This window comes from Calypte anna, chromosome 2, assembly GCF_003957555.1.
Source record: "Calypte anna isolate BGI_N300 chromosome 2, bCalAnn1_v1.p, whole genome shotgun sequence".
In the NCBI taxonomy this organism is placed as follows: Eukaryota; Metazoa; Chordata; class Aves; order Apodiformes; family Trochilidae; genus Calypte; species Calypte anna.
Window position 1 is genome coordinate 27,919,614 of NC_044245.1, and position 27,477 is coordinate 27,947,090.

The 27,477-nt window shown below is 37.9% G+C and overlaps 1 protein-coding gene across 1 annotated transcript in view; it reads right to left on the reverse strand.

Moving 5' to 3' along the window:
• VWDE (von Willebrand factor D and EGF domains) overlaps window positions 1-12,887 on the reverse strand; it is a 37,298-nt gene extending 24,411 nt beyond the window's left edge. The window contains exons 1-6 of the mRNA XM_030445678.1: window positions 12,800-12,887; window positions 7,295-7,479; window positions 4,704-4,935; window positions 2,880-2,945; window positions 1,943-2,202; window positions 306-395 (exon numbers count right to left, since the gene is read on the reverse strand). Coding sequence (XP_030301538.1) covers window positions 306-395; window positions 1,943-2,202; window positions 2,880-2,945; window positions 4,704-4,935; window positions 7,295-7,479; window positions 12,800-12,887 — 921 coding nt within the window. The remainder of the gene's footprint in view (window positions 1-305; window positions 396-1,942; window positions 2,203-2,879; window positions 2,946-4,703; window positions 4,936-7,294; window positions 7,480-12,799) is intronic.
• Between the last annotated feature and the right edge of the window lie 14,590 nt (window positions 12,888-27,477).

Here is a 27,477-nt window from a genome sequence, read left to right on the forward strand (position 1 = left end):
CTTCCTAGGTTACAAATACAGCATCATTCAACTCTAGTTGATAGAGATTGAGGCTTTCACTGTGAAGTTATAACTTGTGTGAGTTGCCATTTCACCCTCCCAGCATCTTGAGTACACGGGGAGTACAGAAACAGCTTCGACTCTTCTGCTTTTTGGCAAATTCAGGTTCACTATAGCCAACAGCATGCCTATTGATTCACAATTAACACATTTTGAGTGCCTCCTAGTCAGAGGACTGACAGCTTTAGCAATAACTCAGAAAGACTGCTACTATAATAAAGTAAAACATTATCTTTCAAAATTACCTTAATACCAGCAAAAAATTCCTTGCTTTCAACAGAAAAGCTTTGTATATCTGGCTTATCCATAAAAAAAGCAGAAGTGCTACAGTAGACCTGCAAGGTAAAAGCAAAGTAACAGAATTCATTTTTGAGTATGAAGTGACCATGTGAAGACAACCCATCCATAATGGGTCAATCTTATGGACTCATCATGCCCAGTCCTCTGTTCACACCAGAAGTTCCCAGTTACAGGTGGTGCTGCTTACCAAAACACAGAAACAGACTGAGCATCCCAAGACTTCTTCATGGCTTATCCCATCAGTAGTGCAAAGCCTCCCTGAACTAGAAACCTCATACAAACCATCATGTTTAACAAGCATCTAAATGGCCATAGATCTAACAAATCCCTTCTTGAGCAGTTCTGTGCTCCGTGGCATCTTGTGGAAATACCTCCTACACTTTACTACATGTTATTTACTTCATATTATCCATTTCCCATTTGTTACCTTTTAATTTTGTTGAGTGCCCATTAGGCTATGCAAAACAACCATTACCTCCTCTTCCTTCTCTTCCTGCATTTTTTTTCTGCTGTTTTGGGCCTGTAGAGCCTTTTGCCAGCTAAAGAATTTCCTGTGATTCCCCTCCACTGAACCACTTCTACGCTACTAGACACTGTGGTTTTGGTTTGGTTTTGGGTTTTTTTGTTTGTTTATTTTGCTGAATCACTTTTGAGATGTGTTGACCACACACAAAATACTTGAGATCCTGAGAAAACCAAGGATTCAGAGCAGTAGCAGATAGTCCATGACCTTTCCTTTCCTGACACTGAGCTAACACTGCCATGAAATTATACAAAAGTCCACAAAGGATCTTTGAGAATTAGCAATTGTTATTGTTGTTCATAAACCATCCAAGCAGCCTGGATTTGGCTTGAATATATACATACAGACACATGGATCAACCACACACTTTTTTTGTAGTTTATTTTGACTAGAAAAAATTAACCTGTACTGTGGTATACACAGGCAGAAAGCTAATTAATTTTCCAGTGCTTAAATTCTCAAAGTTAATGTGAGAGCCTACATCTTCATTTTTCTACTACTCAAGCTAGTGCAGATACTCCCACTGCTTTTGACTGCAGAGACTAAACCACTTAAAGCCAACCCTAGAGACCAAGTCATCAAGCAGCAGCTCACCACTTATTCAGAGAAAATAAATCTATCTAATGAATCAACAGTCTTGCTTCTCAAAACCTCTACCTCTTCTAGCCTCCCACTTAGAAGCAGTTGCATCCAAAAATCCTCTTAATTTACAGTATCAAAAAAAATCACAGTGGACACTGAAGAAGATGGAACTTGAATAAACATCTATCTCCTGGAGACTCACTACACTGTACTGTGACAGAATCTCAAAACCCTAATGACTGTGATAAATACTAGTATTCTGGGGTATTTCCAAATTCATATAGACACTTTTGGTGTAAACAAATAGAGGCAATATGCTTCTGCCAAGAAACATTATACAGCCAGGTGCTACGACTCTGACAAATAATTTTTAAAGTCTACTAAGCATTTAGGAAATCTTATGCCTTTAGATAAGGTAGCTGTGCAGGAAAAATAAAATATTTATTAAGACACAAAAAGAACATATTTTTAATGTACCCTGTCTCCAAGTCTGACGTTTATCCCATCTAGTTCTAGAAGTGAGAACATCTGAACTGCTGTCTCATGCTTCAGTTCTTCTTTGATACCTTCAGGAGAAAGTCTTGACCAAGTTACAATGAATCCAACTGAGCTGTTTGCAAAAGGAATGCCAAAGGTACACCTTAGGTAAATGCTGCCTTTGATCAACTCTGCTACTACTTCAGGAACAGCTGGTAGTGGTGGTGGCACAGATGGAGATGATGAAGGAGCCAGGTTATCTAGTCAAACAGAAGTGTGGTTTGTGATTTTTATTCTATGTAAAACCAATATCAGAACAAATTATATTTATATACACTTTTCCAATTAATACACTATTAACATTTGCTTAGAGAATCAGTGTAAGTGTGTAAGTTCATTTTATTATGGAGAAAATTAAAAGGAGAAAAAATTCTTTATCAGCTTTTGATTATATTCTAGCCCATAGGAAGGTGCCAAACCATGAAAAAAAAAAACAAACAACCCAAAACCAAAGGCATAAAATACAAATAATTATTTTACCATACAGGAGAGTACAACATGCAAAGGCATTAGCATGGCAAAAGAATATTTTCTCTATTTATGAAGAAAGGCAAAAAAAAAAATCTATTTAAAAAGGGCTACATGAAAAGAAAAAGAATAATCAACAGTATTATTTGTAGATTCTCATATTTGACTTAATAGAATCAAAATAATCTGTCAATTTTGGTACTTATTCTGAACATGATGGTTGATGGTGAGAAAGTACTTTCATAACCCAAGTTATGAAATTACCTCCAAACTGCTCATTGTGCAACAGACCAAGCAATACTGTTGGTGACATGAACATGCTTTTATTCAAGATAGAATACAACTAAATGTCGACATTACTGGGTCATAAATGCACAGAAAATGTTGAAAAACAAAATAAAATACTCACTTTCACAGGTGCCTTGAGTTTCCACTCCCTCAGGATCACACATCTGCGGCTTTGCACCTGAAACAACTATAAATTTTTCTATAATTGTATATTCACACACATACAGAATATGTACACCAGTGCTCCTAAATTACTTTTTAAAGTAGACCAAATACCACAAGGCCCTAACTGAAATGTGAATGAGCAGAACAGAAGCAGTCTTGTAATCTGATTCGTATACAATTATAATAGCAGCCAGTACTGAGCTTTTCATTGGAAATCAGTAGATTGGAGAAAGGGTGTATAAAATTCTACCACCTCTACAATTTTTACTGCAGATGAACCCAGCCAATACCTACTGATGTTGTTAAAAAAACAGGTGGAACTTTGATTAAAGAAGAAAATACCAGCACATTTGTAACAAGAATTAAAAAGATCAGTCACTCCACCCAAACTGAGTAAAAGCGGCAGCAGCAACACTCAAAACCCCACTCACCAACAGGAAAAAAGAGCAGATTTTGAAGTTCCACACTTCAGTGATAAATCTGAATTCCTTTTTAGAATTCCTTTAGAGAGACTCTTTGACAATTTCTATCAAGTGCTTACAGGTGTCAAGTGCTCAAGAGAAAACAGAGTACACGTGATAGCCTATATCCAGAAAGCAGCATGAGTACAATCCACTTTACATGAAAACATCATCTTAAAACAGGGTTTTTAAAGTCAAAATGTTTTTCACATTAACAGTATTCAGCAGACCCAAACCAGAGTTATGTTTCTTGCCTACTTTGCTGTGAGGCAGTAAAAATTTGCTAGCTTGCTGCCAGTGGCTTTTATATCCTCTTTCCTCTTCATAAACTATCATCCAAAGTCCTGCAGTGCAGAAGCTCTTCACTGTTTCAGTCACTTACATGCTGAAAACTCCCATTTCTGGCGTTTTTTTCTGTCAATAAACCCTTGAAGAATGCCATAACAATCAGACCTAAAGGTATAATGATGGGCCAATAAAGTAGCAGAAAACCCACTGATAGTTTTGCTGTTAAGCTTCTGAAAGCAGCCAGTAATAAGGAAAATTACTTAGAGCAATATAGTACCTGATGCATAGAGATATTGCTATTTTTTTTTCACATCAGTGTGCTAGACAAGCTAATAAGATTTTCTCACTATGCTAATTTTTCACTATTTCACTGAATTTGTAACTGTAATGATTTAAACATGCCTTCCTTAAGTTACCTAAAACATCCTTTGTTTTGTACTGTGAATAAAAACACACCTTTGCAGCACGAGGGTCCAAGACAATATAAGCAAAAGGACTCCAGTTCTTTCTCATAGTTTTAACAGTGTATCAGTAGACCATTTCTGTGGTCAGCTACAAGCATGTGTACTCTTCAGAAAGATGGTAAGAGTTGCAGTAAGAAAAGTAGTCCTAATTGTGGTAAGCAGTAATTGATATAGTTAAGTTCTTACATAAAATTTACTCTTACTTGTAATTCTATGCATATTCAGTAATGGGTATTTGCAGAGTATGAGTGCCTTTGCAGGTATTCTGAATTTTGACTTCTAGATGTATCTTATATCCCCACCTCATTAAATGGAAAACTTTAATTGTTTAGGTCATGGTCTTTGAACAGTGCTTGAGTGTTAAACATAGGACAAATAGGGGTAGTGTGAAACCACCTTACCACACCAAGACATTTTTCCATCATACCAGTATTAAAAGTTAGGATTGCAAGAAATTTTAGCATGCCAGAAATTTTACTTCCAGCCATTTCCACTCAGGCAAATTAGAGAAAGACACTCATAAACACACACACACATTTAGCTGAGTTACAGCATGCACCTTCTTACCTTGTGCACAATACCCCATGCATCCTTGGGTGGGCTGCAGTAAGTAAACAAAGAAATCCCCACAGTTCCTCACACTGACAGGGATTTGGAAAAGACAGCAGTCTTTTGAAGCACTGAAGAAAAACTGCCATGTAGCACAAGCTGTCAACTGCTTGATCTCACCAGGGCGAGGCATGGATTCTGACTCCCTCAGAGACAACCAGACAGGGGCTTGAGTACCACAGTGATTCATCTTCAGCACCAGAGAAAAAACACCAGAAAATGGTTAATGCTATGTCACATGTGCTGTGCTTTAAGTGAGGTACCTATGTATTCAACTAGCTTCCTGCATGAGCGTTTAGTGAAGTTTAGACAGTATAATTGAGGGCTTGCTTACTTTCTTCATCAAGGCTGAGTACACACAATACACATAAAAGAAACTAAAGTCCTTTTTGGGTCTAATGAATTTATGTCTCTAGAGATGGGCTATAATTTAGTGTCTGAAGAACTTAACTGGGAGCAACACATGACCTTTCTGCCCCAAAAATCCAACAATTGTGTTACGGCTTAGTGAGTTACTCTAAACCCATTAACCTAAAGTAACTGAGTGTGTGAACGTTATCAGAGCCCAGCCAGTTCAGGGTACAACATACATATGCTAAACATCAAGGCTGATACATTTTAAATGCCCTTTGCCATGTATTGAAGGCTCAGCTAACCTCCAGGATTTCTTCTGAGATGTGGCCAGCTGATCCATGGTTACTGACTTGCAGCTGAGCCAAAACTAGTGGACATCTGTAAGCCCTGTCAGTCTTTCAATTCCCCATCTTTAAAACTACACATGCTTGCAGCATCCCCCTCTAACACCTACAGTGATTTTGTAACAACCCTAAATCCTTTGTGTTTACAAAGCAGTGGGATTCACAAGGTCTGTGGTTCAGATGCCGATTCAGCAGGTGATTTAGTAGGGCTGATGTTCCCCCTCTCCTTGTTCAGTGCTTCTTCTCAGAGAGTGAGATGTGTACTGTGGGTAATCTTCTCCCCTCACCACTGTGGCTGAAGAAGTCTTCAGGTCAAGGAAGCTGCCATGCAGGTCTCAACTTAGCAGTAATATGAATCATGGCAACTGAAACACACACTGGCTTAGCTGGCACAAAAGTTTACCAGTGGAATACAGAAAGATGAATCCCAGGAAAAGGAGACAAAGGAATCTGGTTCCTGGGTTACCAGACTGAGTTTAAGATCACCTGCTGCCTTTCATGTGCTGCAGAAAGCAAACTGGAAAGAAAAACCTAGAAGGACCCAGTGCGTTAACATAAGCATTTGGGAAATGTTTACATGAAAAGTATAAACCTGAAATTGTGTGATTTTTAGAACCCTTTCTCCTTTATACATCACCTCAAGTATTCCTTTCTTTGACCTGAAACAAGGTCTCAGATCACTTGCAGACTCTCTGAGCAATAACTCATTTCAAAAGTACACTGTTCTTCCTTAATCTTGAAAATCTGATCCCAACATCAATCCATCAGCCAGACAGAATTAATGAGAAGTAGACAGAAATGGGATGGGTTGTTTAACAGAGTCTGAATCTTGGACAAGGATTAAATATAGCTATGATAGAAGCTCTACAAGGAAAGAAAGGAGGAAACTTCCCAAACAAGACATCCATTTCAGTTTGGTTTTAATGTTTTGAATTTGACAAATCAAAATTAAGATCTTGGGGTTTTGTCAACGTATAAAAAAAGAAGTTGTCAATGCATAGATTTCATTTTTTTAATAAGTTTTGAATTAATCTCTTTTCAACTGCAAATATCTCTGTTCCTCTGTATTAGAATGGCAGCCTATTTTTCCAAATATTTACTAAGCACTGAGAACTCTGGCCAGATTTCTAAAACTTTCCTAGATTTGAAAAGCACATTTTTTTCCCCTGGTTTATCATGCTGTTTCTTTGCACAGAAGAATCCATTCTGAGAAAAGAAAACTACTTAATTTGTTTGTTTGTATTAAATCTAACTGAAATAAATTCCTTCAGAAATAACATTTTTTTGCTAGTTTTTTGTAATACAAAAACATGGATGACAGTAAACTCTGCAACACCACCCTTTGAGTCCTTGAGTTAGCTACACATTAAAGGTACTTCACTGTCTTTATGATTTAATTATAAAGAAAATAAATCAAACAAATGCATAAATAAAGATGGGGCTGCTATAAACTAAATTTAACTTTATTAGTATGCTTTAACTGGTTTGTATTTCTTTGAAAGTGTTTTGAAGTGTTTTATTTTTGAGTCGCAGCTTTAGAACATGATATCCCTTCTATGCTACCACTGAGAAAATCTTCTATATCCATGACTACAAATGACAGCTTTTGAGTGCTCTAAAAGGAATGTAATTTATCATCCTCTGCAATTACTCATTCAGTGTAAAATTTCCAATGCTTAAGACTTAATTGCCTAGTTAAGACATTTTAATACACTCAAGTATTTAGAGGGAATAGGTACTTTATGTTCCTCTACATCAGACTCCAAAATCATGTATTTTTTTTTATACATCTCGTAGTGAAAACGTAAGTCAAATACGAATTTCATACAGTCACATCAGCTGTAACAATACCTCTATGCACTTGGTTGGCATCTCAGCAGGCTTCTCAAAAATCATAAAGCGGTACCATCCTGGAGTTAGGGAATGGTCACATATTAAATCTTGAATAGCTGATTGCTGGAGGTGGGATGAATCAAAATCAATGCTTCGGTAAGGGTTCTGCAGGATTCGATGTCCTCCAGGAGAGCATTCAAGAACTGTGGAGCAAAAGTATTTGGAGTATCAAGATGGAATGCCTAACAAGTATGTTAGAAAAGACAAATATTTTGAACTAGAAAATAGGGATATATTGTAATATGGTGTGAAGCTACCTTTACTGAAAAACATATTGAAGTCTTTGTAACAGCAAGAAATAGGTGTGAGAGTACTCTAAAATTTATTAGAATTCACCATGTGAATAATAAAAATAATATAATAACCAAATTAGGCATTTATAACCAATGTAGACACAGTGGGAAGGAATATACTTCTACTTTCTCTCTGGATTTTGATATTCTGATTCCACTGATGTTTATGAAATCTAACAACCAGAATAAAAACGGGGTGTCAGATATATGGAGGATCAAAATCTTACCTCAAGGAGTAAGGATTATCCAAAGGCCTTTTGTAAATAGGCTACCACTTAAGAGATTTCTTAGGCATGAAATGAAGAATTCCCCCAAAGTGGATGAGAGGTAGTTGCACACAGTTTGCATGTATGCATGCAGATCATACCAAAAGTGTGTCTGAAAATGGGTAGATACTGAGTTACACACTTTAAGTCAATTTGCATGACTGACATGTTAAATATTAATAATGTAAATACAACTGGACATCTAAGTGATCTAATATCAAAATTACTGGTACATAAAATAAAGGACCAGCACCTGAAGAAGTCTGTTCTATACAATAGGTTTTTTTAAAAATGCAGACTAAGTCAGAAATAAAGCAAAAGCCCAGAATTTCTGAATCTGATCTGGCAGCTGAGTTGACTCCTGTCAAGGACAGTGACAATAGAAGTTCTCTCTAAAGGCATATTTTCATGCCAAGTACTGAATGGCCATTCTTGCTCAGGAATGTGCTTGGGAAGTGAAAGTATGGAAACAAAGTGTAAGAGAATATTTTAAAAGAAATAACATATAAAAATACACATATCTGTTTATCTTGCTTTTGAAAATGGATACAGCGGATGCTGAATGAGAATGGAATCCAAGGTTCCATTGAATGACAGAGTTAATCTTAATTCTTACCTCTACTTCCCTACTAATGAACTTTAAAAAAATGCAGCTGTAAAGCAAGCTCAGCATTTTCCATGTTAAAAGTCTGATCTTCAGTTTCACTCACGGATGGCTTTTTTCTTATTTGTCCCATATTTTGCAGGGTGTAATTGCATCACTGATAACAAACATTTGGGTTCAAATCATGTAAATAATGTACTATATACCACATTCTTTGATACTACTGTCCAGATAACCACCATTATAAAACAGTTTCAAATCCAGTAATTCCCCTCCTCTAAATGGAGAAGATGCCCTGTGAAAGAACAGACTTCTCTTTCAAGCACAGTATGAGAATCCTATAGTCTTTCAAAGACTAAAGATTTAATCTGCTATGGCTCTAGGCTACCCAGGCAGGTAACAATAGCTTTATCTTCTATCCTCTAAGGGCAGATGGAAGTCAGTGTGATTGACTGTGCCACCACTGTGCTTCTGAGTTGCTTGTAGTAGCCTGTAGGCTATTCATGTCCATACAAGTTGACCTAACTGAGAATTTATCCCTCACTGGAATTTCAAGAAAAGCCCTTGAAGAATCACAGGTCAGCCATGTGTGTTATTGAAATGTTTTCCTAGCAAGCTTCAGCACAAGCAGTTTACGAACCATGGTGAAAATGTCCTCCTGTCTTCTGTTTTTTATTGGAATTCTCCCCTTCATACAGCACCCTCATTAGTTTTCTTTCCTGTAACTGAATCACTCCTGAAACAATTAATATCTGTTGCCTTTTCCATTAATAAATCAAGCTAGACATGAGACAAGTCCCTATTTTCTTTCCATCCACAGTTTAATTAGATCATCATCTGATGTATCTTTAAAACAGCTGACTGTACTCACTTTTAATAGGGTTATAAATCCCACTAAAGATCAAATTATACGTTTCTTATTATTATGTACATCACTTTAAAATGTCACCAGGCTCTTCATGTATTCTTTCTTTCTTTTTAAAAGTATGCTAGTATTTCCACAGTTATTGTTTGGAAATCTCATGTTGCAGAACACTAGTTGGTTTTTTTTCTTTCTTTTATTTTCCTTACTTGTTCTGCAAAACAACAGAACATAACTGCCATCATCAATAACACAAATTCAATTCTTTTATTACACATCTGAGAGCATAAATGATGTGCTGTCTAACCCTAGCAACAACAGAAACAAGTAAAACTATCACATTTATGGATGCATACACAACACTCAATGTTATCTTTGAAAACGGATATCTGCAGATCAGCTCAGCTCAAATCACAGGCATCTAAGAGGGCAGTTGGCTCATTTTTTCACTGAAACAATAATTTCCTTATTTTGGATTTGTTAGAAAAAAAAAATTAAGTAAACTTCATTCTCAGAATGATGAATATCAGTTTTGATATAAAGCTCCAGAAAAGCTTTGCTTGTGTCTAATACCCAGCAATTTGCAACCTAACAAACTGAGTCAGACAAAATAATAAGAAACTGAAAACAGAGTCTGCTATTTGAAAGTACTAAGGAACCTCATCTACAGGGCAAGTTTCCCTACCAGTTTTGCCTAGTATGGGAAGAACATTAAAGTATGGGAAGGCACATATGCTAGTTGACTTTCAACATCTTCATCCACAGTCACAAAATATTCTGGAATGTTCTGATACATATTAGTTTTAACAGGATTTCTCATTTAATATTCTTGATGGAAATATTTTTTTATGTATGTGAAATACTTTAGTGGGAGAGCTGGACTAGATGATCTCGTGAGGTCCCTTCCAATTCTGACAATTCTGTGAATATTATTTTTATTTGTTTTTCTTTTAGGGCCTTTAAACGTATTAGTGATTTGGCAATTTCAAATGTAAATAGTTGCTTTAGAGCAATGAAATCAAAGTTTTAATTCCAGAATATAAAAATGAATACCTGAGACTATGAAACTCAGCCTGCTTTTTAATTGTGCACCATTGGTTTAACCTAGACTGGTGGATACACAATAAACGGAGACTTTTATCTTGGAAGTCAAACTTCCCCGTTTTGTTTGGAGGTTCAAATACTACTTAGTGTCTGCTAGAAAAGCAATCCATTTGGGGAAGGTACACTGCTGTTTCCCTAGTATTTGAGTTTATTTATCACATTCAGTGCTTCATTCCACAAAAACCCTATATACTGTCTTAGAGTTCTCATGTTCTTTAACTGAGGTGTCTGCAAGCCAGGAAGAACCCGATTCCACCTTTGCTATTTCCTGACTTCTTTTCAAGACAAATACAGTGAGCTTTGCCTGTATCCATCCCAGACCTACTTGGTCCTGCCAGATACTGAGCAATGTGACCCCAGGCCAGAAAAGTATTCAACATTTGCCACACTGGAGGATGAGCAGTAGAAGTGTTCCACTGGATCACAGCTGCTTCGCACGATTGAAAGGCTGAGGCCTCATTATTAAATCCAGCCCAGAGTTTATATCATGAAAATTTCCTATAAAAACAGCTCCTCACGATTCATGTAGCATTTTGGATAACATCTATCCAGTCTGTTTGGCACTCAAACTTCAATGCAAATATTTATTATGTTGGGTTAATCCTGAGAGCTGCTTTATTTTCCCTTGCTGCTTTTCATATGGGACATATTGCCACCTATCTGAACAGACTAAAATGCAAAAATATACAAACTAGTACACATACATTGGGCCTTTTTGGCAGATGGATGGATGAAATCTGTGAAGTGACAATGGTAATTGTTTCTGCAGAATTGTCTTCTGAGAGGCTTGGTAACTTAAGCTCTGGATTGTTTTAGACAGACCTTTGGGTCCAGGGCGAGGGAACTGCACTCTTGTACTTAGTGGCACTTACTGCCAACACACTGGGGTTTGTGTCACAGCTGCCACAAACTGGGTCAGGTAATAGCTACTCTTAGCACCACATCTTAACCAAAAGTCAAGGAGGTTCTTGAAATCTACATAGGAGTCGATTTTGCACCAAAAGATATTTAAGTGGTTCCTGAAGACTACTGCCTTTGAGGCATCTGAGTAGAAAATAACAACTCCTTGTTCACATCTTCTCATCCAACTACATGATTTCCCACCTCTTCTTGGGCAGGACCAGCCTTTTGGAGCAGTCAGGGGCTGAGGACTGCTGAGCCAGATCAGAGATAGAGAAAGGAGCTACCAGTGGAGTACAAGCAGAATGGTAGGACTGGCAATTCAGTTCCTCAGGTGCAGATAGCTTATCAGTTCCTGTCTCCTGCTGTCCAAAGGCCAGGATCTAGCAAATTACTACAGATAAACAAACAGTGCCATTAGTAAGTGGCAACACCGATCCTGAATGTGCTTTTTCTTGCATCTACTGACCACAAAGGATGTGACATATTAACATCACAAGGCAGAAATTAGAACTAGGACTGCATTTAACAAAAGTACCCTGATGTAGTTGTGGATTTAGGTGCTTTCAAAATACTGAAATGGAAAGAAATTTACTTTTTGGAAGAAGTTTAGAGTAACACTTTTAAAACAAAATATAAAAATGAATGTAACTATTTACCTAAAAGTTGCTTGGATTTGATGCATTAAAGCACATGATCACAAATGTTGAAGCAATTACAGTAACTCAACACCATGGAAAAGAAATATGAATACTCCTATATGCAGAGCCACAAAAAAAAAAGAATCAATGTGCACACATTAACACATTTGCCTACACAGCCCCATGTGGATGGGTGTTTAAACACTTTCTCACTCATGTCCACAGCCTAAAAGGTGCTTTGTAAGAGTAGTACAAGTTTCATTACATTTAAAAAAAAAAAAAAAAAAGTATGTTTACAGAATATTTTCCAATAGTTCTTAATATAATATGCTATTGTATCTATTCTTGGAAATTTGAAACATCGCAGACATGGTTTTTGGTTTTGCAGAGGTCCCAGGTAGAGTGTGCCAATGCATGGCAAGTGCTCCAACTCTTAGGGGAGAGAGAGAAAGGAAGACAGAATAGAAGAATTAAGATTCCTGGCCTTCGACTACCACTTTCCAGGTTTTCCCTGCAAAGGTGCACTGTGACAATGACAATTTCTAACCTGTCCTTTCATAAGTAAAAAGTAAAAGCCTCTTCCAGAGAAACTGGTTCCAAGTAACTACCGAGCTGCAAAACAAGCAGATGTGCGGCCACAGGGACCGGGCAGTATCAAGTGCTCCATGCCAGGGGCTGCTCCAAACGCAGCGGGGCCGAGGGCAAGGGCCGCCCCTGCGGCCTCCCTCTCACCTGCCGCCAGCGAAGCCTCCACCTGCCCCCGCTGCCCCGGCCTCCCCTCGGTGCCGCTTACCTCGCCGGCCGGGTCTCGCCGCCGCCAGACACCCCAGCAGGGCCGCGCAGAGCCAAAAGCGTCCGGCTGTGGGGACAGAGCCCCGCATGGCCCCCACCGCCCCGCTCCCCTCCGCCGCCCCGCAAAGCTCCCCCGGCGTTCCCTCCGCACTCTTCTGGCGGCCCCGTGCGCCCACCCCGCTCTTTACTGCAGCCCCTCCTCCCTCGGGGGGTCCGCGGCGGGGCCGGCCCTCAGCCCGCCTCCCTGACGGCCCACGGCCCACCCGGGGGTCGCGGTGAGGGGAGGGTCAGGTCCCGTCGCTCGGGTTGTGTTCAGGTATGGAGAGGGGGGCTCGGCCCCTTGGACACCCAGGCATCCCTGTTTTTTTCTACGGGGCAGGAGGTGGAGAGGGAAGGTAGGAAGCAAGCAAGCAAATGAAATGTCCTGAGGGATTCTTATGGGAGGTTTTCAGAAGATGTTGGGGAAACAGTTCAGAAATATACAGGTTGTGAGCAATCCTGACTTACTTCACCTTAGGCCACATTGGGTTAATGGTTATTGAGGCCTAGTTAGAGGCTTTCTGAGAATGAGCTACTGGGAAAGAGATAACTTAATTGGCAACAGAAGAGGAAAATAATTGTGTGAGAAGAATCTTTCCGTGAGAATGGAATGTGTAATTGGAATACAAAGCCACCTGCATGATAAGATGGTGTAAACAAGGCTTCTCTATATAAAGTGACTGCAAGTTGTTAATAAACGATTTCATACAATCGTATTGATGTGCACATGGAATCCTTAAGCCTCCACAGACTGTTTTCCCACAAGAAGATGCTTCTCTGAATGCATGGCAGCTCCAAAGTTGGTCGGTGTGGTGAAAGAGCGATGTCCTGCTGTGTGCCGGCCCCTTATTGTGTTCGTTTCCAAATGTGCAGTAAACTGCTGAAAAAGAAACGGTTTCAAATTGTTTGCTGCGAATCCTTTGAGTGTTTTATACTTCTGCTGTAGTGATAATCACAAGCTGCTGTGTTTGACACCACTTATGCAGAATAAATTAAAAAAATATTCAAAGGTTTCAAGCAACCAAGTTTCAAGGCTTGCTGGGAGATGCTCCTCTTTGGAAATGTATAGCAGAGCACAAAGAAATGGTCAAACTCTGCATTTAAAATCTGGTAATGTGGGTATTTTCTTTGTAGGCCCTTGGTTTCATGGGCACTGAACTGCTTTGCACGCACAGGGTGTACAGCAGTCCACAGAAATGTTTCAGTTTGTCACTAGGGGATGCAGAACTAAATAAAACAGGTAAAATGTTGCTGATGTTATAGCCCGGCTCACAGACATCCACCGAGCAGCTGCAAGAGGAAAATGTTCAGTGTACGCTGCTTCTAGGAGGTACTGCTCTAGGAGGTGGCTCTTTGCAGAGCAGGTTTCCCTGCAGAAGGAGGTATCTGGGTTTGGACTAGAGACAGAGACACAGCAGTGTTGTGTCGGTGACCTCAGACTGCTTTGGTGTATGCCCCCTGAGCCTCTTCACTGGTCGAAGAACTCCCTGAGAGAAGTGAGTTCTTAACAGATATCACTGGCACAGCCGGATCATTGAACTCAGTCTTGGATTTCTGTTAGTTGTATGAGACAAATACTTTTCTCCTAAGCATTCAGGGAAATTTTAACAATGAGTTTTCTTGTTTAATCAAATATCTCGGTTATTTGTTACCACATATCATAAACTTTTAGCCTGGAAAGCTGCATACATCTGAAATTTTGTTGTTTTGTTTTGTTTTTTCAAAATGTGTTCTTAAGAAGACGGCAAAAGGAAAGGGGTGTTTTACAAAACAAGTAACAAAATGAGGGCCCAGAAAGAGAGGCGTGAGAAGCTTCGATAAAATTTAAACATTGAGCTACTTCTTTGACCTCTGCTAATCATGATGGAGTGGTATTTACAGGGGGATTAACACCTTTCATCATGGATCATGCAGGAGACCAAAAGAGGTGGCAATAACAGCTGCTGGAGTCAAGATACCTTTCATCTTTTACACACTGTTTTTCCTCTAGCAGCTCCCTCTGCTACTATCATCCTTGTAGCCTCTTATGGTGAGAGCAGAGCAAAAGCATATTGTGGCTAAGAGCTGACAGCTTGCCAAAAGTAATGCTCAGGCAGTGCTCACAGGGACAGAGGTCACTGACAGTGAATTAGGAATAATGAAAGTAATTCCAGAGCAGCCTCATGCTTATAATAGGCATTTAGTATATAGGTCTTTCCAGTAGGTTGCAACTGCAGAAAGTTTTAGACAGTAATTTACGTAGTCTTAACTAAGTAAAGCATAGGCTCTGTGAAATAGGCTTGCTGTACTGAAATCATCCCTTTCACTCAAAGCAGAATATGAAATCAAGCAACAATTTTGTATGTCCATGTGATTTTGTAGCAGGATGTTTGGGAGGAAAAAGCAAAACTGACAAATGGAGATTTGTCAAATCAAAACTAACAAATTTAAGATGCTCTAAATGATTATGAGGCCCAAGTCATTACTGCTGTAAACAGTTTCCATTTTGTCTAGGAATACAACACAGGGAGCAATAGTACCAGTGCTAGGGGCATTTAGACTGCAGCACAGAGCAGAATTTCCCAGAAGTGGATTTTATGAAGAATTGTGAAGAAAGAGAAACATAAGATTGGTTGGTTCTAGGTAAGTTATTCCAGGGCTAAATTCCAGTTTAGTAACCTAAGTCTGTTCAGTAAAGTTTTTAAATATATATATATATATAAAATTTAAGATGGACTCTTGAGTTTCATCTATGAGTGAACTAACTGTTTGCCTGAACAAAGCCTGAGCAGAAGTGCTTTTGCTTATTCAGGAGTGACTTCTCAGGGAGGGAAGAGCATGGTGATAAATTGGAGAAAGTGGATGTGTTGGAAACAAGGAGAAGAGATTTGGGCTGACTCTGAAAACAGAGTCATTGCAGAAGTTAAAAAATTCAGATGAAAAAGAAGGTAGCTCTGTGGATGCTAAGTGTTTGGTGATGCAACTAAGTTCTGCTTCAATCGTTATCTGTGTAAATTTGTGACTGTACAGCTCTGGTCCATGTTGTATGCGTAGCAGGAAACCTAGGGAAAAAAAAAAGTCAGGAAGAACAGTCATCAGTGTTTGCCAGAATGTGCACAAATGTGTGCATAGTTGTTTACATGTGACCTGGAGATGAGAAATCACCTTTGAGTTCTGGCTCCAGACAAAGCCATGAATGTTTTTTTGCAACTCAAAGGTAAATAAGGGGCTCATCCAGAACAAAGGTTGTGCTTGTGGTAGGCTACTTTGAATAAAACGTAATTAGAGTGAATGCTAGTGCATAGGAGAGGGGAATCAGAGCCTGAGATCTGAGGGCAGCGGCCGGGTGGGTGGATCCTGTCCTGAACAATGAATCCCCCAGCTCTGCCACTTAGAGGTTCTTAGCAATATTTTGTAAATAAAGACAAACAATTAGAGAATAATCTGATTAAGTTAAAGTTACCCAATACTTCTGATCTGTTATAAGTTTTTTCTTTCAAACTGTGTAGCTAAGAGCATGAATGGAAGTGTTTCTCAAATGTATCCGCTCTGCCAATACAGTTAATCCTGACTGCTCTTGTAGGCAAGGTAAATTTGAATAATCCCTTTGAACCTATGTTGCTGTGTATGTTATCTGTGCAGAGATAGAGCATGGATGGTAACTCCAACTAAAACTGTGCAAAGAACTTGGAAGCTGGGAGAGATTTCCCTGCAAAGCTTCAAAGGCTCATTGTAGTAGTGCCAAGCTCTGAATGTAAGATTTGCCTTCAGCAGATAACACCCCTCCTGTAAGGAGCAGATGGCTGAGAGATAGCCAACAGCTCTGGGCACATCCGAAAGCATCAGTAAAGGATGACACTTGACCTTTAATGTTTTTAGTTATCTCTGTAAAAATAATTTCAATTGTGCCAGTTCATGTGTGTGAATTGTAAGTAAACTTATTCTCTCTGAAAAAATAATGTTCTTTGACTAAACTAATACTGTCCTTGAAAGTCACAATCTTCCCTTTAAATTAAGTTGTGTGATTTTTAATTTACCTAAGGTCCATTTGATTAAAAAACGTGGTTACTGTCCCAAAACATCACTAAGATGTAAGACATACTAAGACACATCACCAGTTCCAGTTCAGCATGAGATGTTACATTCTATCCCCATCCCTATCTTTGACACTAAATAAATTGTAAATTACAATTTAGAATTGTAAATTATCATATGCATTTATTTATTTCTGTCATTCTGTGGCTAATATTACAGCATTACAGGAGGTTAAATTTGCTCATGTTTATTCTACTGGTGATTCTTCCTGAAAACTGCATGGCTTTTGAGTGGCATTTGTTTTTCAAAATGCATTTAAAATTTGTAGAGGATATTTTTCAAATTGCCATGTAAATGTACTCAGTGTTGACAGTCTGTTTAGCTTTCAGAAGTAATGACATCTTTAGTATGGCTTAGCTCCTAATTCTCTTTTGTATTTGACCTCTTGTATATATAATATTTGACTCATGTAGTAAAGGACTTCAGTATCAAAATCTAATGTAATTTGGCTTGGATGAGCAGTATGAAGTTTAATATAAATCATAGGAAATCTATCTCCAGGGGTTATTAGCAGCCAAATAAAATCAGTGGTAGGCTTTTCATTAGCTTAAATTGCCTTTGGCTAGACCCCTTACTCTTTTATGGTTTTAAGTATTTTTATACTCTTTATTACATAATGACTTGAAATTTAACACAATGGTCTGTCAGCTGTTTTCACTCAGAGTGTGCCAGAATATTCTGAGGTCTGTGAAGTTGCTTAACTAGTGGAATAATTTTTTTTACCCATACTGAATGTTGCACATGTAGTTACAGTGATCAGTTGCATGTGATACAACTGCCATGTATTATTTCTTCTCTTTCTGCCTCCCATGACTTGTTTTTGTGTGTGTTCCACTCAATAAGCTGTAATTTTTTAAAAAGTAGAAAAAACATGGAATTCATTCTTTAGCCTATGTAGAATAAGGATTACTTGAGCTAGGTCCAAAGTATTGATCTTGTGTACTTTATACTCTTAGTCTTACTGATTTTGGCCTGTTTACATTTGCACTGTTGTTTATGATTTTTGTCCAATAAAAAATAGCATTACATGGTAAAATTCTTGACTAAATTACATGCTCTACTAAAATGCAGACAAGAAAAATTATTCTTAAAATACAGAACCTATTCAGTTGATGAACAAGTAATGAAATGTAGAGAAATAAGACAGCCAGGTGCCTCGAGCTGCCAAAGAGTGGGTGTGAGTCCACCTGTGCCTGGTTAGGGCAGGCCCCCTATTACCAGGGGGCCAATAAAGGTGGGACACACACCCACAGAGAGGAGCTCACTCTTGTGCAAGACAATGGAGAGGTTAGCAGCTCGTTGAGCCTCAGGAGCAAGAAAGGCTCCTCCCGCTACAATGAAATATTTTTCCTAAATTCTTGGATTGTCTTTGCTAGTATCAATGGCTTTAGTCCTGTAAAGACTAAAACATATTTTAGAGAAATCCCTCTAGAGCAGTGGGGATTTAAAATAAAGCTTCTTGTATCCTAGAGCTATGTTCTTTCTTTCTGGGTCTACAATTTCTCCCCCTAGCTTTTACCACATATGTGGGATCAGTTTATTTGGTTGTGTCAGTAAGGTCACTGAGTAGCCAACTCTGGCAGTGTCCTAGTACAGACGTAACACCCCTGATAAGTGGGTCATCCTCTCCACATTCCAGGGCTATCTGATAACAGAAATAAGTCTTCACAGGGAGAAGCATATGTGATTTTTTTTCCACTCCCAATTTTCTATCAGGCTTTGTTAAAGCTTTAAGCAAGTATTTAGAGGAATACAGATTCCCTCAGCCTCATGCTAATGGAAAATATGTTTTATGTCTGTTCTCTAGATAAAATTATTTGTTTTTCTTGGATAGGAGTAAGCTACGTCACTGCAGATAGAACTTTCTTGGCACAGTAAATTGGGAAAACAGTTTTTATCATCTGTAGTTTGAAGAAACTAGAAGGACAATCTCTGTCTGGTGCCCTGTTAACCTCCCTCTCTGCTGGTTTGGCCATCTGAATTTTTAGGTTAACACCATTGTTTTTTGAAAATGCTTAAAAACACATGGCATGACTTGAACAGGAAGAAATCTGTTGTCACAGGAAAAAAGCAGAGGCCTTGTTTTGCAGTAGTAATTAACTAAATGTTAAAAAACTATTTTACAAGGTAAAATATTGTCCACAGCAATGCTGCATGATGGATCTAAAAAAATCAAACAATATGAAAATCCACTACAATATTAATTCATTAGTACACTGGATTTAAAAGCTCACTAAACTATTTTGAGGGCTACTTATGTCAATAAGTGTTAAACATAGTGTGGCTGCAGCACCTGGCTCAGGAAACCCTCAGCATCAGACTGGAGGAAACTGAGAACAGGGAAAGATACTAATGAAATTGTATGCTCTGTTTTCCCTAAACAATATGGAATTGGTCATTCTCAGGCACTGGTACTGAGCTGTATGATTTGATTTACATTTTTAGTCTTTAGGAGGACATAGAGTGGGGTAGACCTATAGAAAGGTGTGGACCTATAGAAAAAAGGGATACAGAAAAGAACAAGGCAGCAACAGCTACCTCACCACTGCAGAGTTTACTTAGGAAACCTTAGATGGTTTGTGAATCTGTACCTTTTCTTTCTCTTATCCTCCAGTCTTGTAAATTCTTGGTTTAGCTGGCAGATAAATAATTTAATTGACTTCGGGTAGGCATTAAATTTAGGATTAAAATTGCACATGGATTTTCATGACTATACTCACTACTTTGGAGTTGCTAAAATCTGTCTTAAAATGGGAAGAAGATTTAAGTGCAAAGCAGGAGAACCTGTGATCAACATTTGGTTAACGTGTCAACATTTGTATGAATTTAGTTTCAGAAGGCAATCTGATTAATAGGAGGTAATGATCAAATCCCAAAGTTATGCAAAATAGCACATCTGCTCTGAGATCCGTAAGCTTCAATTATATACAGATGATGATTGGAAATGGGAGGAAATAATCTAATTCAATTAGATTAGTTAAAAAAATTAAGTCTCATTTTCATAATAGGAACTGTGGTAAATGCTATGTAATTTTTTTAATTTGATATCCTTTCTGGCATAATGTTGACTTTAAGTAATCTTTTCAGTTTTACTGTAATTTGAAGTTTCTTTTTCATTATCTTTCTTCCTCTGTGGTTAGGAATTTTGATATGAACTGTATGAGAAAATGAAAAGGCTTAGGGAGACAGAGCTTTGAGTGAGGATAAAGAAAATGTAACTAAGGTATTCTGACATTTCATACTGTTAGTCATCTAGATTTTGTAATTTTAGAAAGAGACCATAAGTAGATTTAAGAATGAAAGCCAGATGGTCAGTGGGTTAAAATAAATCCTTGTGGTATCTTTCTTTATCACACAATTTTTGTTCCAATGACTATGTCGGTCAAGAATTAGTACAACAATATCTTCAGCAATAAAATAAAGACAGTGATAGTATTACTACTGAAAAACCTGACAAACCAGCTACTTAATTTCCTCAGCTAGAAAAAAGCTGTATTGTATTGGCTTCCTCCAAGCTGCCCTTCCTGAACAGACTATCTGTAGACATTTGTCTCTGCCTTAATCTTTCCCCAGACCCCATGATTATGACATATTTTCTTTCTTCCACTTTAAAATGCACTCTTTCTGCACCACAACTGCCTGGCTTTGGAGGATCTATGTGTAAATCTATGGTTCCAACATAGGGAAATCAAGAGTAGGTTGAGAGAAGAGGTAACTGGGTTAACACTTACTTAAGCAACAGAGTTAACAGAGTTAATAGTGAACTTAAGCAAAGACTAATTTTTCCAGCCTGTTGGGGCAACTTATCTCCATCCATAAGGAAGGTGCTATCATTAATCTGGCTTCAAAGGTGTTATTTTTATAGAGCACAAAATATTTTTTAATGATATGTAAAATTCTGATTTCTATCTAGAAATAATGAAGTATTAGATAAAGAAAATAATTATTAAATAAATATATGTATTAAACAATATACATGTAACTGATAAATAAGAAAAATAAAGAGAAAGTGTACATGTAACTGGTAAATGAGGAGAAAGCTAATGAGTGCCATTGCTAGAAATGTAATATAATACATTATGAATGTCCTGGATATAATTACTAACATCAAGTCCTCATCTACTCAGTACCATACAACACTCCTTCAAACTTGAAAACATTCTGACAACATGTCAGCAGCTCATGCTCTTTCTGATGAAGAAATGTGGTTTTGACAAATACCTGAAGGCTTTGATACATGAATAGAACAAAGCCATGAACCTTGGTATCTTTTCTGTCAGCAGTAGAAAGTCTGCTGCTGGTAAAGCACAGTCTTGTTTCCTGCTGTGCCTCAGTTTTCAGTTAACTGAAATTCATCAGCTGGAAGAGCTTTGAGCTTCTGTGCTCTAAGATACAGAAATTCAGTGTTACTATCAGTACTGCTATTGGTATTCTAAGTATTCTCCTTTCGGAGCCTTCGATGTGAAAATATAAAATTAAATACATACATCTAATTAGTAATAATCTCCTGGTAGGCCAGTTGGTCTGGAATACTGTTCAGTTTTCAGCTCCTGTGCTGGATTGTTTAGAGATTCATGGGCTCAGAGAATGCCTTCAGCACGTTATTGCTGGAACTGCCAGGTGAAATCAACATACAAGATACACAGAAAAAAAATTTAAAAAGCAGAGCAGAATTGTACTGTTACACTACAGCAATGTCTAAATGCAAATTGAGGGAGAAAGGCTGAAGAGAATGGAAAACGATGGGTATTGTAATAGTCCCAGTTATATTGGTGTGACTCCACTGAGCTACATGAGTTTGCGCTGGGAAAAGCTGGTCATAAGGTAGAATTTATATGATTTTAATACTGTTCCAGTAATTTCCCTTTCCAGGGAAAGAAGGCTTTAGATTTAAAGGGATTTTATTTCAGTCCTGCCTGTGGTGTTTTTAGCTTTCTGTTACATATAATACTTTTGCAGGATCTCGTTAACTCAAAATATAGTCAACAAATATAAATTCAAAACAGGAGCTAATGAAAAGCATTGGATAGTAAAACTTTCCATCTCTTCAACAGTCCTTGAACACCTGTTAAAAATTTGTTTTGTAACCTGCTCTTATACATGATGGAGATTAATGCCTATGAGTCCCTTGCGAAAATGCAAAACATCCCAGTTAAAACTTCATGTACAGATTAACAGATAACATGTTACTTGAGCACATCTACTGTGTACCACACAGACTATTCCAAGTTGATGCTCTCAGCATTCAGATTAAAATAATAATTATCCTGGTCAATGCTGTTCTTTAACTATCTGAAAGCAAATATGTGATCTGATCAGTTACTAAGCTAAATTGACTATTGTTTAAAAGCAAAGCTATTTAGAATTCAATACAATAAATAATTTCCTTTCCTTCATTCTACTGTATCTAGACTGGTCTAAGTTTACATATATTACAAAGGAACAGATTGTTTGAAATCTTCATTTTTGTCTACAAATGATATAGACTTGTTCACAGGAAAAGGAACTCACAATCAAGGAGAGGAGGCAAAAAGATGATTATTTGCCTTCTGTGTGCAGGCAGTCTTCAAACTAAAAATATTTTTATGAAGCAGGAGATTTCCTCTGTAACACTTTTTTCCCACTCAGTCCTTGATAGCTTCCTTGCCCTCTCTTTTCAGAGTACGTATATAAAATCCAGCTCATCAGTATTTTGAGGATGAAGGCTCATTTTAAACTCCACAACCCATTAAAAGCACATTTACTGAAGTTAAAACATTCAATCTCTAAGACCTCTGCAAAGGCAAATTAATCAGTCAGACCTTATTTCACATCTTTCCTCTTTGATGATAGGGATTTAATCCAGAGAAACTGCATTTGCTGATTTATAAAGCTAGGAATTCCCCTTCTGCAGATGTATGATTCTTAGTGATGCTTTTCCTTTTCTGCTTCCAGACTTGCTGCTACACTAAGAGCAGACATCCTGCTGTTTGACTGGAGCCTTAGCATTGTGTGTTTGAAGATAATCCCTAGACCACCAACATTTTTTTGGCATCTGTGAACATAAAGGTTATGACAGTTTCCCCTTCTGAGTGTAATCTTTGGTTTTACAAGAATTCTGCTAAAAGATTTTCAAGCTGTGATTATCTCTTCTTGCTCTGTGCGCTATTGATAAGAAAAAAAAGTAGTGGAAGTCTTTAAAAGCAGTACATTCTGCAGTGTTTTAAGACCTTCAATTTACAGCTTAATTATGTACTTAGCTTTACACACTTGACTTCTTTGGACTATTTAATAGCTTACACTACAGCACATGTTTAAGTGTTTGTAAGATCAAGATCCACATTCTCTCTGCACCATTAAATGTTTTGCAATTGAAGAATGCTGAGATTACCCAAAGGGTTGTATTTTTTGTATAAAATGGAGACTATCCATGGCTTGCATCTGGGGTTTATCACCTTTTTTGAGTGATGTAATCTCCTTAGTGTCTATCTGTGTACTCATGAAATTAAATATATGTAAACATGTTAATGACCAGAACAAGCTTGATAGGGGAAGAATGCAAGCAGGAGAAGAAACCGCCAACTATTCCCTAAAACATTTCCTCCCAGTTTGTGGAAAGTTTAAAACATTTTTTTTTTTGGCCAGCTCTACAAATTATCCACTGCTTCCCTATATTCTATGTCCCCAGCAAACTTCAAGGCAATTTACTATATTCCAGACCACTGGCTATCATTTAGAGTACAAATTAGAAATCAGCTAAACCTACCAAATATTCTTTTCCTTTTTTCTTCTCATATTAAATTTCATCTCTGCTTCTCTGGCCTCCGTTCAGTGCTGGTCTGCAGCAATTAATTGTAATTTATGTGTTTGTGTGTATAGACATCCATATATGTTTCTGAAAGGCTCACTGTCATCTTGGGATAAAATGCACAACTAGCTAGCATAGATATCTTTCTGGAAGGTCTGACCCGATATATTATCTTTAACTTGTTATTATGCCACACTAACCAGTTTGATCATTGAAGTTTTGGGTTGCACTGAAGTTAGACTTTCAGGGAAAATCTAAAACAACTGTTAAAAACTCAGAATTAAGTGCAACAATTTTTATTGCTTTGATGCTATGAAAAATATTCACAGTTCTCCAGTTTCTGGATGAAAGACAGAAAGGAGTTTTAAAAGCCTCTTCTAGATGAGGATTACATGCTTGAGATGAAATTGTCTGGTGAGTATGACTGCCTCTCAAGTGCTTCGGGGCTAGAAGCACCTCAAGTTTTCTGTTGTCTCCATTCAATAAAAACTCTGTTTTGAGCTGTGTGGTAAAATAAGATATTGTTGCTGAAACCTGATTTGCACCTTCGTAGATTGTTATGTACTTCTCTGTCTATGAAACCTTTTGGTTATATCTCTGATTTCTTTCTGTATATGCATATTTTAATTCTACTTGACCATCTTAAACATGCATCTGTTGGCATGTTCATTAGCAACAAATGCATAGTCTCACATGTTTCTTTTTGAAAAGGAGCTTCATTAATTGTTGCTGTATGTGACTCACGAGGAGTTGTGTGATCTGTAGTGACTCCTTTCTTAGAACCATTGTTGCCTTTCATATCCAGAAATGTATGAAAGGGAAAAAAAATCAGAGAATGTGACATCACCGTTTTTTTCTTCATTTCTGGTGTGTGTGGGATGGTGGACTCAGGATTTTATTTGCCACATAGCTGAGGGAAGTATTCTGGGGAATGACAAAAAAAATTCCAGTCAGGTACAGGTAACTATGCTGGATTTGCTCTAAGGTTCCCCAAAATACCAACAGGTCTGCAATTATGCTATAATTATGTACCCAGCTGTGGCTATTTTCAGCTTCTTCCTTTTCCTACCGGGAGGTCAGTGAATGCATGGCACAAAACAAATCTAGTCCAAAGTAGAGCAGGTTGTCAAAACTTCCAACAAAATAGTTTGTCCTGATGAAAAATACCTTCATTCCTGTGAAATTTCAGTGAAGCCATGATCTGATTCTTTGCCTGGCAGGCTGCTTAGGAGACCACGTTTCCTAAGTCTTTCATTCCTGGCAGCTTCGTAACTTCTTCTGAGGCTGAGAATCTTGAACAATAAAACAGGGAAACAAAAGAATTTTAGATCAGTAGGTTGACACCAGCTGGCAGCTAAGCCCCTACCCAGTTGCTCACTCAGTCCTCCTCCCTAGTAGGATGGGGGAGAGAATCAGAAGAGTAAAAGTGAGAAAACTCATGAGTCAAGATAAAGGCTTCTTAATAAGCAAAGGGGGGAAAAAAAGGAAAAAAGCAAGTGATGTCAAAGCAAGCACTCATCATCAGCTGACCAGTGCCCAGCCAGTCTTTGAGCAAAGGCTATTTTGGGAAAAATCCTCCCAAGCTTTGTTGCTGAGTGGGACATTTTGACCCTCTGGCCATTTAGGGTCAGTTGCTCCCCTGTATCCTCTCCCAACCTCTTGCCACCCCCAGCCTATTGGCCCTTGGTGGAGTAGCTGGAGAGCTTTGACAATATGCAAGGATGGCTCAGCAACACCTGAAACATTGATGTGCTGTTAACAACACTGTTTTGGAAACCAATCAAAACCACAGCACCATATGGGCTGCTATGAGGGAGGTGGACTCCATCCCAATGAGTGCCTGTATAATAAGATTTTTAACAAGTGTTTGGCCCTACATTCCACAAAAAACCCCAACACCCTGTGTCAGTCATAACAAATTTCTGGAGGAGACAGAATAAATTTGCTCTGTGCTAACATCTTAACTCCCTAGGAAAATACTCAGATATTACATTAAGACACTTTTACCAATTTGCCCAGTTTTCACTAGGACGTAGTGATTCCTTGCAAAGAGTAAATGCTTCATACTTGCAAGTAACCCTTTTCTACTCACACAGGTTTCCCAAAGAAGGAAGAATTTAGGAAAAGGATGTTATATTTACAACTTTTAGATTTACATGTTGTATGATATTTACTATTTTTTTCCCTTCCTGGGTGCCCAAAATCCTTTTTGCCATATTTGATGTATACCTGCATAACTTGGTAGTGTAGAAAGGGAAGGAATGCAGCATGAGAGTAATTTCTGCAGAAGTCAGTGTGAAGCATGTGTATCATTAAAGTTCCAGGTGGATGGTTTAAAAGAACTTAAATGATGTACTAGCTTTGTAATGACTTTTACACTACGTGGGCTGTGGGCCAGATTTAAAGGTTTGTGTCTCTAGCTAAATGTAAATACCTAGATGTTCACTGGAAGTTATGGGGAATGGTAGCATCTTGTTTATTTTTGTATGTCTTGAAACATCCTGTACTATGTATCTTTCAGAACTGGAATGTAAAGACTATTGCATTCTAATCTTAAAGCAGAACCAGTGCTACTTGAAATCTGCTGCAGGCAACGGTAGTTATCTAGCCAGTAGTTAATTGTCCTGTAAGCTCAGTCCTTAGAAGTTCTTTTATTTTCTTTTATTTTGCTGAATTAGGAGGGGTTTTTAGGCATGCACTTGTAAGGTCTTCTATTAGGAACAAATTAATGGATTTTTTTTTTAAGATCGTTTCGTTGAAGAAATGAAGTTCACTAATGTCTCATGATTTCATAATTCAGCCTGCAAGTGGAAAACCCTGAGTCACCACCAGACTCATTGCCAGTTGCCCAGGTGAGCAGCCAAGAGGGGAAGAGCAGGTGGGTGGTGAAGTTTGTTTGCACACTGACTTGGCTTTTCATTCTAATTATATATAAGAACACATTATGGAAGCAATCAGGCTCAAGGGAACTCCTCTTATTTATTGTCTGAATAAAGTACATTGACATTAAATAACTATCATGAAGAATTAAGTCATTGTCTCCCACAGGGAAACTGTTCTTTTATCTTGTCGTGGAGATTGATAATTTCAGAGCCCACAGACAGATCTCATCTTCTTTTCCATGTTTTTTCATTTATATATGCAAATGGCTATTCTGCCTGTAGATGGTACCAGTTTCCTAAAGCCATTGTTACAGAAAATTACATTTCTCAGGATTGATGACACAATTAAAAATTTAACTAAATTAAAAAGTATAATTAGTACCATGTGAGCTAACCTTGACAGAAAAAATACAGAATGTGCTGTCACAAAAATCAGCTAATGTAAAACACAGAACAATATTTATTATGAACCCTCAGATCCCATCAGCTGATGTAAAACACAGAACAATATTAATTATGAACCCTCAGATCCCAAACTGGATGAACAGAACATCTATTTTATTACTTAACCAGTATCAGAGTTATTCTTCTAAAGGAAAAAAACAATTAGTTCTCAATTCTTATAAGTGGAAACGTAACTGCCTAATTCAAGCTTTAAAAGTATTTTAAGCCTTCTAGTGCACTAGTCATAGATGCCAATCCAGTTCATGTCACTGAATGAGGATGAAAGAAACATATAAAACAGAAATAACTCCTTTAATATTGTGTAATTTATTGTCACATCTATTTACTGAGGAAAGTGCCATGTATTGGGTTTTCACCTTCTCACGTACACATCAGAGGAGGGAAAAAGTAAATTCCACAAGGAACTGCCTGTGCATACAGCAGAATCTCCTA